General features: G+C 28.1%; 1 protein-coding gene across 6 annotated transcripts; it reads right to left on the reverse strand.

The window, feature by feature from the left end:
• Positions 1-95: 95 nt before the first annotated feature.
• Positions 96-19,561, reverse strand: LOC105425780 (uncharacterized). Of its 6 annotated transcripts, none has more exons than XM_089073939.1 (17): positions 19,444-19,561; positions 19,161-19,364; positions 14,050-14,245; positions 13,394-13,507; positions 12,492-12,974; positions 7,747-11,998; positions 6,922-6,997; positions 6,741-6,812; positions 4,396-4,585; positions 3,971-4,087; positions 3,655-3,831; positions 3,232-3,399; positions 2,704-2,796; positions 2,558-2,600; positions 2,057-2,169; positions 1,622-1,752; positions 96-1,039 (listed from the first exon to the last, which is right to left on the reverse strand). In XM_089073939.1, exons 3-17 carry the CDS (start codon positions 14,179-14,181, stop codon positions 1,021-1,023), a joined length of 6,180 nt encoding a protein of 2,059 aa, XP_088930065.1. In that variant the 5' UTR covers positions 14,182-14,245; positions 19,161-19,364; positions 19,444-19,561; the 3' UTR covers positions 96-1,020. The 6 variants fall into 6 exon arrangements, with proteins under 6 accessions (XP_088930065.1, XP_088930067.1, XP_011635004.2 ...); XM_089073941.1 differs by having other exon boundaries at positions 14,050-14,257; XM_011636702.3 differs by having other exon boundaries at positions 14,050-14,261.
• Positions 19,562-20,428: the final 867 nt, after the last annotated feature.

Raw genomic sequence — 20,428 nt, forward strand, 5'->3', positions numbered from 1 at the left:
AACAGCGATAAAACAGCGATAAATAGAGAAAAACCGAAAAATTAGAATATCAATACAGAGAAAATGTTATTAAAAGTTATTACACGCTATATATTTTATTATTTCATTTATCTCAATCAGATACATATCTTTTATTATATTTTTTTATATGTACAAAATCTTTATAATGCAAATTTATCACTTTATATACAAGATTTATAATATTAACAAGAGTGATTCTTAGTGTTATAACACTGGGAAATAATAGGACAATTAAGAATCAGCGCTGTAAATGCGCAATTAACACTTTATTACAAAAACTCACTTTTTATTACAAAATTCCAAACGTTTTGATTCAAATTTGAGTCATCTTCATATAAGAAAGTATAAATATAACACTGAGTCCATTCGATGAGCCCAACCACAAGAATTAATATATATTATTATATATAATATATATTATATATTATAATAATATATATTAATTATAATAGATAATTATATATTATATCACTGTCAATCAAAATCGCTTCATCAATTGAAATCGCTGATTAATAATTATTATTGTGACAATACATATATCTGTCATCTTTTCTGTTAAATATAACGAAAAAGTAATCACTGAATGGCTGTCCAGATCACCAGATGAACACAGTTCACATTAAAAATAGAAAAAACACACAAGAGTACAGGATAATTCACGAAAATGACTCAAACTTGAGTCGAAACGTTTTGTAATAAAAAGTGTTAATTATGCACCATTTATAACTGATTCTTAATTGCTATTCCCTATCATATCTCAAGATGTATAATTTTATTTGAATGCATTAAACCTATAATATTATTTTCCATTATTTTTATAACTATTTTATAACTTATAATAATTTTATAATTTTAAATCTAAATTAAACTTTAATAATCTATATTTATAATTAATTTGTTTTACATACTGCAATACTTTGAACACAAAATAATAAGGTGTTTTCAATGAGTTGAATGTTGCGCTTCAATTTTAATGCTCGTATTAAATTATTAATTTTTCTATGACAGCATAAAAAACCTGTAATAATAATTATATAAATAATAGTTATATATTCATATAATACAATGAGTAACGCGATATAAAGTACACAGCTACATTACTAACAAAACTAATTGCGACGTTTTTTCTTCAAGTACAATTTTTTATTATATTTTATTAAATGCAATATATTGCAAGAGAACAAATATAAATGATAATAAATTATAGATGATTATTATAATCTTGTAAATATATAAGTACATTCTATTTGACACTCATAATATTTGTCAGCATCTTTTGTCCTTGTTTAATATTCGATTAAAAACAAAGATATAATTCTGAAATATTGCAAGCGCTAAATAGAATGCACTTTATATACTATACTCAGATTTACCTCTATATTTTCTATATTTTACAAATTTACAATTGGATAATAGTAACATAGAATACACGCAAATATAAATTTTGTTTAGGTTAAACCGAGATCTGAATTTCTCTAAAAAAGTAGGTAAAAACGTGAAAAAGAAACTCATGAAACAAAAAGTAAATAATATACTTTATGGCTTATTTTATTCTTATCGTTGATTACAAACTCTAGAAATAAATTTTAATCATATGTACTTTGTGCGTGTTAAGGCGCTGCTTCCTTTCGTAGGATCCATCATTCGATCCCAATTAGTGTGTCCAACAACAAATCCGACAGCACGCATTTTTTCCTGCTCTTTACGTTCTTCTAAATCGGCCCAACGTACCTGTAACGAAAAATATACATGTTTCAAGATTTCTTTATTTATTAAACAATTATATTTGAAATTATAACTTTTCATTGAAATCATATTGAATTATATAAAAAATAAAAATTTGTATAACTTCAAAAATAAATATTATATATTTTAATCGATTGAATTAGACATTAATAAAATTTTAATTTATACTTTGGCAAATTTGTGTAACATTAAAAGAAAGAATGCAATAATAAAATCTTTGTGAATTAGCTAAAAATTGTAATTCAGAGGTTATAATTATTAATGATGTTTTAATAATAAAAATACATACTCGTTTTTTACCAGAAGTATCTTCCATATTATAATAATCAGGAACTTGAAGGAAATCTTCCATAGTTTGCGGTTTTGAATCATTTTTCCTTTTTGCCAAACCATCCAATCGATCTGATTTATTTCATTAAAAAAAAAAAATTAAAATAAATAACTTATTTACAGAAAACTGTAGAAAAAATCAAGATCAATCCAAATTTATAAGCACAGGTGTCCTTGCGATAATGCAATTATATTTTAATATTTTTTAAAAGTTTCTTATATATTTTTAATAGTTTCTAAATGAAACTAATTTAATTAACTTTTATTTAGGTTTTCTTAAAAATTTAATTATAAATAAGTTTTGAGTCATTTTGTGCGTGACATCTGTACTTGCAAATTTTTCTATTGTCTTTAATTAGATTCATTAAAGAAAATTAGAATATGTTTTTAAATATAAGAAATATGTACAAAATATAAATGTATAATAATCTATCATATAAATTAACGTAAATTAGCTAACCTAATTTATCCTCAGCTTCCATTTTTTCCCATTTACTAACACCCTGAAAACAATTATATTCATATCAAATTATTATAAAATTATTTTTAAAATATTGCTCAATAATGCAAAAAATAAGTATATTTTTAAGCATCTTGTTTAATTACAATTGCATCCTGCGTATCCTCCTGACTGTCTTGACTATCTTCAGTTTGTGTGATAGGTTTTTCATGCGTTTCTTGACTGTCTTCCATATCCACCTGCAATAAAAATATATATGTGATTATATTATATGTGACAATACGATTTACAGATTTATATATTCTGCAATAAAAGAATAGCATGTCTTACAATATTTGTATTAATTTATGTACTATACCGAAACAAGAAAATTAAATACTGAAATCATTTTGCTAGTAATACTACTATTGTAAATATCTTTATTATTTTAATACTAATAATTTGAAAACTTTTAATATTGACATCAAATACTAATATTGACATCAAACAATTATAATTGAAATTTTCATACTGGTATATATGTAATTTTTCGGCAATATCAATATTATATCGATTATATCACTAAATATAGATATTACTCAAAATTAACTTAATATGATCTTAAAGCATATTTTTAACAAATTAATTAAATTATCACATCTATTTACTCTCTTTGAGAAAAACAAATAAAATACCTCCTCTATTGCTTGCTCTTGCAACATCGAGTTTACATCTAATTTCTGATGATAGCTAGGCGTTGGTTCAAAATAATCTATAATCCGATTAATTTCATCTTCGGTACGATTGTGAATATTTCTTTTCAAGCATATTTGCAGATCCATTTCCATTTCACACACATATACCTATATACAGATAATATCATACTTCATTAGAAAAAAATTATTAATTAAGATATATCAATGTCTAAATGTTATTAATTAAGATATATATATTAATGTCTAAAAAAATTGAAATTTTTATATCAATTCTTTCTAGAATATTTTAAGATTTATATAATCTTTGCAGGTTTAAAATATTTATTGTTGAAAAAAGATCGATTGCAAATCGAAAAATTAATAACGAGGATATCTCTTGTAACTTTATTAAATTTAACTTACTTTAAAACCTTTTGTTTTGGCAAAACTCCACATTTCTTCATAATCTGAAATCTTTTCATTAATGCAATCTAATATGATAAAATTAAAGAATCCATCTGTAATGTTTTTCTTAAAAGCTTTAACGAGAGATGTCACGTAACTCTGTTCCATAGCCTCTTCGTATTCATATACCATTTCCTATTACAAATAAAATCTATATAAATGCGATGTATTTAATATATAAAAATATTATTAGGTTATTATCGTCTTATTTCTAATTAAAAATAATTGTCATATGTATACAATCAAAGCTTATTTTATATCACAAATATGATACCTTAACTATGACTTTCTTTCCATTATCATCCTTAGTTTCTTTTTCCTTTTCGACAAGGAAATAATCATCTAAACTCAATATTCTCGGTGCAGAGCCACCTTGCTCGACTTCTTTATCCTACATAAGAAAGCATTGTAATAAATTAAGTATATCTTCATACATTTCATTCTTCATACATAGAATATATATATATATATATATATATATATATATATATATATATATATACATATTTTTTAATTCCATCATATATTATATATGACATGGAAATAATAATTCAAATTATATAACATAAATTATTTAGAATTAAAATATATTAATGATTATAACATAGATAATAATTTACTGACAATGTTAATATATATATATATATATATATATATATATATATATATATAGATAGATAGATAGCATTACTAATATACCTTGATAAGTTTAGTCACAAAAGATTTGCCGCTACCAGGCGGGCCTCTGAGGATGATAGCTATTTTTGGTGGTCTGTTCTGACGACCCGGTGGGCACAATAAGTCATCGACCATCGTACAGTTTGGCATTTTTGCCAATTCCAAAGTTTTTGTACTTGATTCCGCATTTTTCTTTGTATCAGAAGGCAGGCTATAAGAAAGAAATATCTATCTTAGTAAAATAAAAACAAAACTATGTACTTTTATAAATGATTATAACAGATTGATAAAAAAATTATTATTCATTTTTTTTCGCATAAATCAATAAAAGAATAAATTTATCAATTTTGTAAAGAATAGTAATTTTTGTAATAATAAGTGCAGAAAAATGCAAATATATTTTATATCATTTAAATCTTTTTTCAGAAACGTAGTTTCAAGTTGCATATACATGACAATTTGAAATAATTTGCAAATATAACCCTATTTTTCACTAAATGTTTATAACTAGATCTTAATTAATTATATAACTAGTTTTAGAAATAAATCTGCAAATGTATCGAATATTGAAAGAAAATTATTTCATATAAATAGATCGTTGCTGTATGTAAAAGAATATTAGATATCATATTATATATTAATAATGACAAAATTTGATACAAATATCATTTGTTAAATTTTCAATTTATCAGATGTAATAAAAAGAAATGCCATATAACCCAAGGAAGGGAGCAAAGGCATCTATTTCCTTTTCTTAAAAAAAAAAAAAAAATCATGAAGAACATATTGCGAATAGATTGATAAATATGTTAAATTAAAAGATACTATAGATAAATCTATAAATATATAAATATCATCCTGTAAGAGTAAAATGTTCGTTATGTATAGTAAAATGACAAACATTTGTGAAAACAATAAAAACTTGTTATAAATACCATTTATATAATATAAAAAACTTTGTGCATCAAAAATAGAATTTAGATGTTCATTATAGATAGTAAAATTGCATATTTTCTTTCTTTCTCCCTCCCTCTTTTGTTCTCTCCAAGAGTAAAAATTTTTTAAATACATTGTAAACACACACAGATTAATTCCATAAAAAAGATTAATTTATCAGAGATAAAAATGTAAGAAATTCATTGTGATCAGATTTATACTAAAATTATAACTGTAGACGTAGAATCATGATTAATTCTACAGTAAGTAATAAAATAATACATAATATACATCTTAAAAGTAACAATAAGAACTTGGGACAAATATTTGTTTCAGATAAATTTGTGCTTATAGGAGCATATCTTACAGCTTTGTCCGCCAAAAGATTGTTATAGTAAAATGTAAAATTCATTCATTAAATTATTTTTCATATGTAGTATTTATATATAAGATATATATAAGTAGAAATTATGAAAAATAACTGGTAAATTTGTAGAATAAATTTTATCGATTATTATGCATAGTTCAATAGCTATGCATAATAATTAAAACATTAATCTGACTATAATACAGATATATTACATTTGATATATCTGTTACATCAGAAGACTATAAACGTGATCCAGATTTTATAAAGACATTCGGATATCCGAATTACATAAAATAATTATTCGGCTTTCTAAATTTAATCCGAATATTCAGATATTTTTCTGAACAAATTATAAAACATCGTAGAACATAAAATAGCTTATAAAACTATGGATATCTTAAAAATTACTACATAAATCTTTTCAGTCAAACTTTAGATAAATATATCATAAATCGTGTTGCAGCAAATGCACAAATGCATATGCGCAAAATCTATATATAGCAGAATATAATTATAATGTCAAATATGTCAACATAAATATTAAATTATCGCACAGTTGTAAATGATGCATATTAAACATAGTCCAATTTATAGGACATTAATTTGGAATCAAATGGTTAGTAAAATGAATTTAACAAAAAGATATATTTGAAAAAGAAAATATATCCTTTTTGATATATCTTTTTGAAAAATATATCACTAAAAACTTAATTTCAAAAATATAAAATTTTCTATTGTATTTTCTAAATTTTTAAATCTTATATGAATCGGGACTGTATACTTCTGAATTAACAATTTAAATTTATGTATAATAAAGATACGTAATGTAAATATTAATATAATTTTAATATTTAATTAATTAATATAATTTTTAATATAATTTTTGAGAAAAGTATTTCTTTTTATAAAAACATTTATTGAAAATATTATATTTTTATTAAATTTTACATTTCTAATCGTTATTTAATATGTTCAAAATTAATGTTTTCTTTCGCTCAAATATTTGATTAAATTCAAATTAAAGCTTTTGTAATAAATTAAAAAAATAATATTAACATACCTGGTCTCCTGTAGCTTTATGTCTACAACGTTCTTGTTTGAATTTTCCTGCCAGCTAGCATTTCCTTTAGATCTAAAGAAAATGTCATATTCACACAGTTACGTATTCAAACTCCAGTTAAATTTCAGTTAATATAATTATTTTTATCGTAAAAAAATTAAATAAAATGTTTTCATAATACCTGTTATCATCTTTATCATTATCTTTATTCATTTCCTTTTGGGAGCTATCATGCATGTCTTCAACTTGTTCCACATCTGAGAAACAATAGGCACAATAAAAAACATAAGTATAAATTATTCATCTTAATATTTTAATGTAATTTACAATTTGCAAACAACAATATTATGCCGTATAAAACTAAATTAGAATGTGAATTAGAAAAACACGTTTAAAAATATTTTATATCATAGCATAATAAATCTTTGACAATTCTTAGTTTATTTTCATAAAGAATTATACTAATTACTCAAAAATATTTAAATGTAATTGAGCGGAGATATCACGCGCTCATTTGTTATTCCCCATATCCGAAGAATAAAGAGAAGATGGAAAGCAAATGCGCTTGAAGATGGAAGGCAAATGCGCTTGAAAGTCGTTCTCAAATTCTTTTCTATTGTAATTAAATGCAATAAAGACTAGCGTTTCTTTTTAAAGTCTTGCTTTTTACAACCGCAAAAATGTCTGCGAGCGAATCTAATGGACGCAACAATATTATGACTTATTCTACAGTTATCAAATGGTAAAATTAGATTCAAAATAATTTTTATAAATATATAAATGAGATCCCATTGGTTACATATAGAAAACACAACCTTAGTTGTGCAACCATTAAATAAACGCTCGCTATTTTTAGTATATTCTTCAAATTCAACACAAATTTAAAAATTCATTTCAATCATAGACAATTACTGAGCGCTCACTCATTTGTGTTCCCTGAATGCATTTCTTGTTATCTAAAAGAAAAATAATTTTATTTTTAGAATAAGTATAATAGGTATATTACCTTTATGTATGTTTTTATCAAATTGATCGTTCTGGTCATTATCAGTATTTCGATCAAAGGTGTGAGAGTCTGATTCAGGATTATAGTCTTTCTCTTTATTGTCATTCTCCTTTTTCTCTCCATCGGATTTCTTATTATTTGACTGCCAGTCGTGGTCTCTTTGTTTATTATAGTCCATCGATTTACGCGCATCGTAATTTGTCGCGTAATTGTAATTCTTCGTCTTTCCGACATATCTCTTCGTACTTTCATAGTTGCTCATCTTCTCAGTATATTCCTTCAGATTCTGTTCGTTTTCCACCCAATTTCTAAAATCTCTCTTCGGATAATGACGCTGTAGTTGCTCGCGATCCACTGTCGGTTTTAAATCTCCATGACCGTAATCGAAACACTGAACCGGCGACAGATGATCCGAAATCGAGGGGCGAGACACGTGTCCGTAATCAATCACCTTCGCTGGAGTGAAGTTAACCGACTCGATGAATTTCTTATCACCATGATTATAATTAAACTGCTTCTGCGCGCAAAATTCTTGATCACTTTTCTGCTTCATAAATAAATTAGGGACATATCTTGATTGGAAATCGGATACAATCGTAGATTCACCATATTGTGACTTATAATCATCCACCTTTAGTTCGGTTGCGATTCTTCCCGACTTCGATCTTTCATCGAAAGTATTTGAGAAATTTTTGTCAACGTTATGTTGCCCTGCATTGGACTTCTGATCACTGCCGAACTTGTTCTTCCAAGCATCGTTAGATTCGTATTCTGAACGAGGTAAAGTTTCTAATTCTTTTTTATTAAGCTCAGGTATACATCCAACATTGACATTCTCTTTTCGCATTTCTATGTCCGGACAGTTCTTGTTGAATTCATCAATTGATTGTGGGTTTTCATATCTGGCTCGTTTAGCAAAAATATTCTCTTCAAATTGTTCTTTTCTAGTGAAAGAGTTTCTACGCATATAATCGTTGCGATTATGCAAAGATGGAAAATTTATATTAGTTGAATCATTTATTGAATCTTTTGCTTTGAAATCCGATGGTCCAAAAAGTTCATTGTTAGAATCTCGAGATTCAAATCGATTTTCGTTGAAATTCTTTGAGTTACGTTGAAGAACCTCATTTGAATCGCGAAGACCAAGTGGAATGGATTCATTAGAACCACCACGAGGACCAATAGAACTTTCATTGGGTCGAAAATCAATGGTTTTTTCATCAGATAAACTAAAGAGCCCACTGTTATCAAAAGGTCTTTTATCAAATGGTGTCATCTCATTCATTCTATCAAACTTATTAAGCCCCATAGGGCCAAACTGTGAGTCAGAAGAACGATTGACACCGAAAAATGTATCATTGGGTCCTCTTGGACCAAAAGATCTATCGTTAGGTCCTCGCGGACCAAATGATCTCTCGAAATTTAGTCGGGAATCCAAACGATCATTAATACCTTTAGGACCGAACTGCATAGGGCCTCTGGGACCAAATGGACCAAGATGTCGCGGAGCAAATGATGAATCAAATGGATCTCTTGGTCGATCAATAGATCCTCTCGGACCGAATTTTGCATTTATTGGTGCTCGAGATCCAAATAGACCAAGTTGATCATCCATAGGACCACGTGGTTCAAATTTCTCGCTGTTAAGAGGTTCAAGTAATTTATCACTACAATCTCGATCGCCATATTGTTCATCGTTGAATTTTCTGGGACTAAATCTATTTTCATTCATACTAGATCCAAATTGACTATCTCTGGAACCTCGTGGACCTAATTGTAAATTTACAGAACCTTGCAAAAATGTACCAGGAGAAGAACCGGATGAAAACATATGAGGATCTTTAGAACCAAACATTGGCGATCCCCGAGACATACCAGATTTAAATTCTATTCCTTTGGGACCAAAATTAGAATTAAAATGCATATCAAATTGATTATCAGCTGGTCCTTTTCTGTCAAAATCTTTGTTTACATTGTTCGGTTCATTTTGACTAGAATCCGTAGAAATAGGACATAAATTGGGTAGTTCTGGTGGTGGTTCAATGTTTAAATCCACTGGTCGTACATCATTTTCACCCATAAAGGGTAAGCTTTCAGGCTTTTTAATAACGTCGTCATTATTATTAGATTCATTTGTCTTTTCAACATTACTTTGGGTTTGATTATGCTCTTGGATATGATCATGTTCTTTATCGTGCTGCATTGAATTATCACTACCAATAATTTTATTTTCTTCTTTATTATCATCTTTCAAACTATTTTCAAAAGTAACGTTTTCTTTTTGTATCATAGAATTATTAGCTTCATTTATTTGCATGATTTCGGTACCTTTTGTATCAGCAATATTATTAGTTTGTAGTAAAGAATCAGACTCAGTAATTTCAACTTTTTCGGAATGCTTAATAGTATCTTGAGATTGATTGAGATGCGACCTGATCTCCATATCTTTTCCTCGATCATTGTAATCAGTAGGATTATGTTTAGTAAAATTATCTAAAGATCCTCTAAAAGGAGGTGCATTATCGCGACTGAAAAGATGATCTCGTGGCCCATAAAATGATGTGGAAATCTGTCCCGAATCAGAAGAAGAATGTGATTGAAAATTTGGTCCGCTACTTGTCAATCCACCACGATTTAATGGATTCTTTTGAAAATCAAAAGAGCTTTTAAACGGTGAGTCACCAGTAATTTTTTTAAAACTCTCACTAAGAGAACCGATACCAGTGGACTTATCAGAATCAACAAAACTAGGCCTAAATACATCCCCTGCTGCTTTTCGTTTCTCCATAAGTTTTTTCAGTTCTGGCGATAATTCGTTCGATGGACTAAATGATGAATTTCTATTAAATCCTCGAAGATTAGTATTAAAACTGTCTCGTCTATGATCAGTTGAATCTTTCGAATCAAAATAATCCGTGTTACCTCTATTAAATCGATCATTTGGACGAAAGAGCTCATTGTTGGGTCCAAATCGATCATTGCTAGAGAAGAAACGATTTTTAGACTCGAAACGATCAGTTCCTAATCCAGGAACATGTTGTTCATTATTTAATCCAAATCGCTCATTATCCGAAAATCTATCGTTTCCAGATCCGCGGTGATCTTTGTCCATTTCAAGACGATCATTCCCAGGTCTAAATCGATCACCTTCCTTTCCAAACCACTCATTGCTAAACCGATCAGATCCTGGACCAAAATTATTATTTGATCCGAAACGATCGCCTCCCAATGCAAATCTGTCATTTCCCATTGATCCAAATTGATTGTTTTCTCTGTTAAAACGATCATTTCCCGATCCAAAACGGTCATTTCCGGGCCCACTCTGTCCTGGTCCAAACTTGTCATTATTTGAATTAAAATTATTTTGCGAATTTAATTGATTATTCCCAAAGTCAGTATAATTTTTGTCGCCTCTTTTAAAATTTTGTTCTTCTTTGTCAAAAGTATCAGTAGATTTAAATTGATCTTTTTCATATAAATTTGGATTAGTATTATCTCGTCCAAAACGTTCTTGGTCGCCTCTTCTGAAATTGGTTTGTCCATCAAAATTGAGAGGTGGTCGATCATTTGGATGCATAAAACGCACATCTGTATTTGAAGAATTAGCAAGTGGAGGAGGACAATCTTTCATATTTGTTGGACCCGATGCTCTTACATTTTGCATTCGATCATTACTAAGGAAGTTTGGTGGAGGTTGTGAAAAATTTGGTAGACTCGGTGGCTGTGTAAAATTCGACATCATTTGGGATGATCCAGTATCCGATGTTGAAATTGGAGGCATCATCGGGGGCATCCCGGTAGCATATCCTGGACCTTCCATTCTGGGATTGTATTGTTGATTTCCCCATTGTTGCTGATTAGACCAATTTGGCATTGTGGGATTGGATCTAATCATATTTATTTGTGAAGTTTGCTGCATTCCTTGTATCATGGGTTCATTCTTAGAATTTGTATTTTCTGGCAGTGGTGGAGGCGGTGGTGGCGGAGGCAGTAAGGATGTGGAAACGTTTTGCTTTGCTGTCAGACCCAAAGTTTTCCCGATACCTAACAGATTGTTAATTAATCGCGCATTTTCAGTGTTTGATAAGATGTTCAATATTTTATCATCGCCAGGTATATTCTTGTTTTTTTCAGCTTCTGCTTTCGCAGCAGCTTGTTTTTGTTGTTCACGTTTTTTACGCATTTGTTCGCGTCGTTCAAGTAACTTTTCACGCCACGATGTCCACTTTGCTTCGTATTGTTTATACTGAGTCTGAAATTTGTAGATTAATTTAATTTGTTAATTTAATTTTCATATAAAATACAATATTAAATATTTACATTAAATTAGACACAATTTCGATAATTATATTACTCTAATGTGCATGTATAAAATTTTATAATTATATAGAATTTTTAATATTATATTAATATATATTATAAAAATAAAGATGTTTATTATAAAGATGTCTTATTTAAAACTAATAAATATATTTTTTGAATATAATTAAAGACATAATAATATAAATAAAAAATTAATTTTTCAATGTAATATTATATGCATAATTATATATCAGAAACTTGTGAAGAAATAAATTAGAATAAAATTAGAAATAAAATAAAAATCCTTTAATATCTTTTTATTTTTCTAATAAACATCAAAATTAAATTAATCGAAAATGTGTCTTCTAATGTAAATAATTATTCTTTAATATTTGTGTAATATTTCATAATAAGCTATGTATATTAAAAATAATACCACTTACCTTGTCTGGATGATTGGCATTTTGCTGTTTCCAGAGATTAAACTGTTCTTCCCATTGTTTGAACTGTGCATCAAATGTTTTCTCAGTTTCGGTCAATTCTTCATCTTCAAAGTTTAGTTTTTTAGCACTATTGGTTCCACTAATTACATTACTATTGCTTTTTTCAGAGGAAATCTCTTTATTCTCACCGCTTTCGGGTGGTAAAGGTGGTTGACTCGTAGTAGGCAATGGTGGGTTTGTAGGATAATTTGTCACATTTGCTTGCGATGTTATCTTATTAGCAGATTCTTTTGAGGGGAATAATGGAAGATTATTTTGGTGCGGAGGTGGCATGTTTGCAAATTGATATGTATTTGTGGTAGCAGGAGGCAAGGGAGGTCGTGTCTCCTCTTTAGGAAGAGGCGGTGGTTGCATATTTGATGGCACTTGCATCTGACCAGTTAAATTCATACCCTGCGCTGATAAATGCTTCATATCCTGATACTGAAATAATTTTTTTATTATTAAAAATTAATATGTTGAAAAACTCTATTATTCTTTCGACAAATATTAAATATTTAGTATATAAATTATTGAAACTTTTGCGATATTACAATAAATCATTTTGAAAAATGGATAAAGATGACAATGATAAAATGACAATAATATATACATTTGTGTTTTCTTTTACGTTATTTTGCATAAAAAATAAATAGAAAGACCAAATTTTATTGAAATATGTTATAAGTCCGTAAATATATAATGATCACTATATATATATATATATATATGTATAAGCAATTAACTATCAATTTAATAATGCAAATTTATAATTCCAGCTTTGCCATTTATTTTTACAATGTTTATTTTTATAAATTATGTATTTATATAAATTATATTAATTATATATTTTTATATTATACCTTGTCGCCATATTGTGCCTGCCATTGCTGATATTGTTGTTGCCATTGCTGCCACTGAGCCCAGCCTTGCTGTTGTGCTGCTGCCCATTGTTCTGGTGTATATCCAGTAGGTGTCTATAAGAAAAGGATATATGTATTATAATATGTAATTAGTCATAACATATCATAACATGTTAATGAATTAATTAATATAGTTAATTATCAAATATCCAAATATTAAATTGATTACTGAACTTTTCCATTAACTTCCTTATTCCTTTTACATAAAAAAAGATATTTTTCCATTCTTTTCTTCAAGATTTAAATTATCAATTTTGAAATAGAACTTGATGAAGACAATTTTTTTCACTGATTTAATAAAATAAAATTTGTGTGATCCAATTCATTTTAAATTTATATATATATATATATATATAAGCAATTTATAAATGCAAATTTTGATCAAATTATAAATAAATTACTGTATATAATATTACAGTATAATATATAATATTATATTGTATATAATATTTATTTTATTATATATATTTATATAAAAATATTTTATATAATATTTATTATATATATGTATCGCATTTATTGATCGTGATTAAAGAATTTGAATCGTATTTTATATGATTTTCTATAAATATAGTATACTTTAAAATTATACTTACTGGTTGATTATAATATTGCATATAATTTTGCATCAAAGCAGTAGGATCTGCGCCTGTAGCATAGCCAATTGGTGGCTGTGGCATTGGAGTAATAGCTCCAGGTGGCAACTGCCATTGATTCCAGTTTTGCATTTTGTAAATCTTCTGTTAGACTAGCAAACAGCTTGCCAGTCCGTTTCAAAGGCCGTAGTCCGTTCTAGAGGGAATGCTATCTTGTATTTAAAGAAAATTTACATACTTTATTTTTCGTAACTACAAATGCGTAGTATACATTTTGTAACTTTTGTAACTTTTTTTTAACTCTTACTTCTTATATTATACAATTGCATAAAACTGACAGATAAATACAAAAACAAATTGTTTGAACTATATCAAATGTAATTCATTGATTAATCATGATATAATATCAAACAATATTATTGAGAATGTGCAACAATCACAAATTTTGCAGTGTATGAATATATTTTTCTGCAAATAAAATATGTATAATAATTTTTTTGTAACGCGACGTAAAATTCAACATAGCATATGAGATATATAGTGGCATCACAGCTGATGCAGTTTGATAAATTGTCAAAGTAGTGATACAATTTTTGCACATCTTATAATAATATTATATTTATTAAAGAAATGATGTGAAAATATATAAATGTAAGAGAAAATCGATGAATACGTATCAATACAATACATCCTTGAAATATTCTTTCTTATTTTTCTTTATCAGATAAATGTAATCTGATAAATAAAAACCGTTATAATAAGGAATTGTCATTTAATATGTTTGACATATCAAAAATTCATGCAATAAAATAGCATAAAGTAAAAAAATGCATCAAACTTTCCGCACAAAAGTGTGGAAATGTGCAATTTGCATCTCTAATGATTGATGCAGCAAATCAACAAACATGTTAGCGCCATTTTTGCAGTCTGTAATGCACTGGTAATTTTTCATGCATATTAATAAGCTTCAAAAAGCAAGATATAAATCCATATCGCTATTCATCAGAATATATTAAATATAGATTATTAAATATATAGAATTTTAACTATGATAAATTTCATATATTTTATTTATCGTGATGATAAAAAATGTCATAAATATAATTCTGCAATTGGATTCTGCGATTGCATTCTTTTTAAATTATAGCTACTAACAGAAAGACTATAATATCTAAATAAACCATAATAAAATATAAACATCAAATATCAAATAACAACTATATTATTTTAATATAATATTTTATATATTATGTTAACATCAAAAGCTAGAATAAAGTTTTAGAAATGTTAATATTTCTTCTAAAAAAAATGTAAAAAAATATAATTTTGTAAAATTATATTTAATATCTCATTGTTATCTCATATTTAAGTGTTTATATTTTATTTAATCAATACAATATAACAGAGTAATGTTACATTAATGTTATAACTTCTTACTCAGCAATGTAACTATGTATACATTGCATTTATATGGCTGAGTGAGAAACAATCCAATTACAACATTTATGTAATGTTACTGTTAATTTGTGTTTATTGGATGTCATATCTAAACAATATTTACATGTTTGATATTATTCAGATATTATAATGTTTCCGTTAATGATTAAATTACTTTTAATGCCAACTAAAAAGAATGTTTTAAACTGCAAATTTATATTTAAAGAACATTTTTTTTTTTCATTAATATAATTAGTGGAACAAACTAGCAATTTATATAAAAATTTTATGGAATATTTCGCATACATCTGCTTGTGATATTTTTTTTAAACAGATTCTTCTATCAAAAGAGAATAATTAATGCGTGGAAGGGGCACTAATAAAAAAGTGTCTCCATTTTGTCGTCAATTACATACATGTCAATGTCAGACATAAAAATCAGATTCTTCTTGAAGAATCATGTAATAAAATAATTATGTCATAGACAAATACGCAGCATATAAAATATATAAAAATTAGGATATAAAAATTATTCAGAGAATGATATATAATGTGTATAAATGTATAATTTAGATTATACACTTATATACATTTGTGTAAAACTATATCATAATCGTGCAGGATTCGACTGATTGTTTTTTATGTCAAATCTGACACACAAAAACATAAATGCATTTGCGATAAAATATATATCCATGTATATATATATACATGTAAAAATGAAAAAATATTTGGAATAAAAAATACAAGTAATGGGAGAAATCGCTTGTATAAGATACAAGAAAGTGACTCCTTGTAAAAAATCAGACGTAGAGTAAAATTTTTTGATTAATTGTATAGTTTCTGAGAATAATTTTGAATTATTCCGTTCATTCTCTTCCGTTGCATACGCAAATGAGCCAAAGATACATTCTAATTTCAAAATGCGTTATTTTCAATGACTCATTGCCTTCAAAATAACTTCCATTATCATATCAAATAATTTATATTTCTTGTCTTAATTTATTTCTTAATTTATCATATTAATTATTCAATCCAGTTAAATCAAGTAAATAAAATTTTTTCATTATGATATAAATAGTGTTTATTTTTGTATACTTACCAATAAAAATGTATGATTGTGTTTTGTGTGTGTGTGTGTGTGTGTGTGTGCGCGCGTGTGCGTGTGTGCGCGCGCGCGCGTGTATCACACAGTAGAGACATATTATCTTTTTGTAATTACAAATAACATTTCTCCCCTGAAAACTCCTACAGTCAATCGAGAAGCAATGGGGAGGTTTACTTTACAGCTCTACTTTTTCACGACGGATAGCCTCCTCGTTAATTTATAACACGATCCTGGAGATAGGAGAAATTCTCCGATTAGTTTGGAGCAAATTCCCTCTCTTTGACACCTAATATTATTAATCAAACTGATGGGAGACAATCGCGAATCGAGCGACTTTTCCTTAAAAAAAAATTATCCATCGTTATCTAACTTGTATAACACTTGCTACTACGCTTCTCATATCGAATGATGATACAGGTTAAACCAGGTTAAGCTAGAATCTAAATTGCAATATCGTATCAAGTGACTACGAGGCTTAGGTCAGGAATAGATTTTATGTGTAAAAGTGTTTTTATTGATTTCCTGTGTTGTATATTAAATTATGGATACCACTATAAACCATTTTTCTCACTACAGATTCTCGCCTACCAGCGAAATCCAATCGATTTCGGGACAAATATTACCTTTATAAAAACATCGAGGGATGTTCTTCAACACGCACATTCTTTATAAATTTCTTTGTACGATTAAAGCTTCGAATTAAAAGTTGATTCAAAGCTGGAAACCGCTCAAGCTTTCGCAATTTTTAAATAAGAACAAAAGGAATAACTGATTGAACAATAAGTCAATTAATATTTCGTAATTAATTACATAAATTAATTACATAATGAATATCTTTTTAGAAGATTGTGATTTAATTTAAATTTTTATGTTGTGACAAAATTTTTAATCACAACAATTTTATTCAGTTATGTTTATATAAATATAATATAATACACTGTAGAAAACGAATGGACATATTGTCGAGAATTGATTATTTGCCATATACTCATCAGAAAAACATTGTCTCCAAACAGAGAAACTGTTATACACAACGGAGATTATATAACTTGTGTATAATATTAATGATTTAGAGTAGGATGTGCAAATAATGACTTATATCAGTTAACAAATAAAATAATCATGATTATCTGTACTTTCTTGTAGTATTTCTATTATCTATTTATCTATTTCTATAATCCATTTCTATTAATGTAGATTAAATTTAATTCTTAAAACTAAAAAAAGATAAAAAGTAAGTAAACTCGAGATTAAAGTTAATCTATATTGACAGAAATGAACATATATCCAAGATACCAACAGCGAATTTGGCAAATGACAGTTTTACAAAGATTGCTATACACGAAGATATGTCCTTTTACCAATGCAAATTAACTTTAATCTCATTGTCAGTTTAATTTATTTTTTCTAAGACCTTGCACAATGGAGGAAATATTAGAATCAGAATAAATATATTTGGAAATAAAAATTAAGAACAAAGATTAAACATAAGACACGATAAATACAAGTACAAGATATAACTACATCTTATGATATAACTATACTTATTTATCACTTGTGTATTACGTTTAGTCTTTAATTTTCCCCTAATTTTCATTTCCAAAATTTAATTTATTTTATTTATTTCATTTTATTTATTTCTGTTCCTAATATTTCCTCCGTTATACATTAGGTCTAATTCTTGGAATTGAGCTTTGTGTCCACAATGCTAAAAATCAATCCAAGATCTTGGATAGAGAAAAAATTGGCTAATTGCAGTGACTATTTTCGCCAATTCAATATGATCAATATGATTGGTCAATTTTTTCTTCACCCAAGATTTCAGGCCAATTTCTAGCATCATGAACACAAGACTTTAAGAAAAGATAAAACAAAGTTCACTTAAGGTTAAAATTAATTTACATTGGTAAAAATAGATATTAGAGTAATTCCAAAAGCAAAATCTGATTAACTTAATCAATAATTAATTCAACCTGGCATAGTTGCTGAATGTAAAATTTCTAATTATATAACAGAATGTATTTATTGTTGTTTCTACTCTAGTCCTTCTGTATTAAGCCTAAAAACTAAAACTTTTGTCCATGTTAACAATAGATTGTTCGACAACCCAATTATTTACTAATTACCTACTAATTATCTATTAATTACTGATAAAGTTAACAGCAGTTTGCTGAGTTATCCCAAGTGCAAGAGAGTAACACAAACATTTTAATCAATGAAATATACAATGTACATTCTCCTAAAAATGCGATATGACACTGATACAAGGTATTTTATTGATCAAAATGTTTATGTTTCGATTATTGAATAACTTCGTGTATTAACAGTTCATCTTCGAAGTGCAACGACAGAATTCCGTTGGTAAACCAAATTGGCTACGAATTGGTTACAATCGAAATTATATGCCGATTGAGAAGATATCTCAAAAAAACATACAGAAGACATTCGAAAATTTTCGTGAGTGAATGCGCGGATCGTCGCACCGCCATAGACGAGCTATATTTGTTCGAACGCAACTCAGGCGTTCTACCGTAGTAAAGAATAATAAATATATCGCATTACTCACAACTGATTTAAATCCGAAACAGGCCCTCGCTAATGATCACGAACGCGGGAACTCGCACGTTATCCGCACTCGTGCCGATTCGAGAAACGAACTTGCACAACAGATATCACAAACGCATTGTCGCAGCTGACTGCCTAACTGACCCATCAAGATCCATATCATTGATCGGAAGTTGCATGCACTAGATTGACTTCCATGGCAATGCTGCCAACAGAGAGAGAGAGAGATCGGGACATCGATTTTATAACTTTTCCCTAGAAATATATAAAACTCAGAGAGAAACCTGAATTGTCATAGACGCGTTTTAGCTGTAATCTTATTCGCGTAGGTAATGTGCACGATTTCTCTTCCATACTAGACGTAAGAATGACGGACAGTCGTGTCCGTATCGTCCATTGAGGTCACGTGACATCATACGCCGGCGCGGCGGCGTATCGTGCTACCTTCTTGCTGCGTCATATTTGTTCGCGCCACGCTCTGGATTGGACGCTCCGTAATTTTCGCGTTCCTGAAATTCGAATTACACGCAGATACGGTGTCTAGAAGACCGAATATGAAGTAAAGTAATTACTTTATTAAGTAAATGCTTGTATAATGTATAGAAAGTATCACATTTATTTATGAAATACGTGTACTTGTTACATCGTAATGGAATGAAATCTCGCGCGTTTATTCGTTCGAATAAAATGAGTTACTCGTGCATCTATCGGAAATCTTAAGAGAAATTTAGCATCATACAATATTAAATTCTTCATATTAAATACGAAATTTTTAAAACGAAACCAGATTTTATTCGATGTATGTATATATTTACGCGTGTAGTAAAACAGTAAACAGTAATTCTTGCCGTTTTTGCTTTTACTATTTTGAGGTCATATGACGTCACACGCCGGCGCGCCTTTCGCGCCTCGGTTTTCTTGTCGTGTCATATTTGTTCGCGCCCTGCTTCGGATCGGACGCTCCGTATTTTTCGCGTTTCGGAAATTCGAATTATACACAAATATGATGTCCAGAATGCCGAATATGGAAATGGATAATTACTTTATTACATAAATAACTGTGTAGTATATAAAGAGAATCATATTAATGAAATGCAACAATCGCGTACTGTATCATAACAGAATGAAATCTGGCGCGCATATTCGTTCGAATAGAATGTGTTACTTGCGCAATAATGCAATGAGAATATCGAGAAAAACGCGACTTAATGTGTCGTACAATATTAATTCATGCGTATCAGGTACGAAATTTTCAAATGGAAGTAAGTT

This window comes from Pogonomyrmex barbatus, unplaced genomic scaffold (assembly GCF_055798465.1).
Source record: "Pogonomyrmex barbatus isolate J1 unplaced genomic scaffold, ASM5579846v1 scaffold16, whole genome shotgun sequence".
NCBI lineage: Eukaryota > Metazoa > Arthropoda > Insecta > Hymenoptera > Formicidae > Pogonomyrmex > Pogonomyrmex barbatus.

Bases quoted from the DNA above. Each gene is read 5' to 3' on its own strand.
- LOC105425780 (XM_089073939.1), bottom strand. From the start codon at position 14,181: ATGCAAAACTGGAATCAATGGCAGTTGCCACCTGGAGCTATTACTCCA. The intron at 3,832-3,970 runs GTATCATATTTG...TATTTGTAATAG, and splicing joins GAAAGAAAGTCATAGTTAAG to GAAATGGTATATGAATACGA. The intron at 2,601-2,703 runs GTAATTAAACAA...AATTGTTTTCAG, and splicing joins AGGATACGCAGGATGCAATT to GGTGTTAGTAAATGGGAAAA.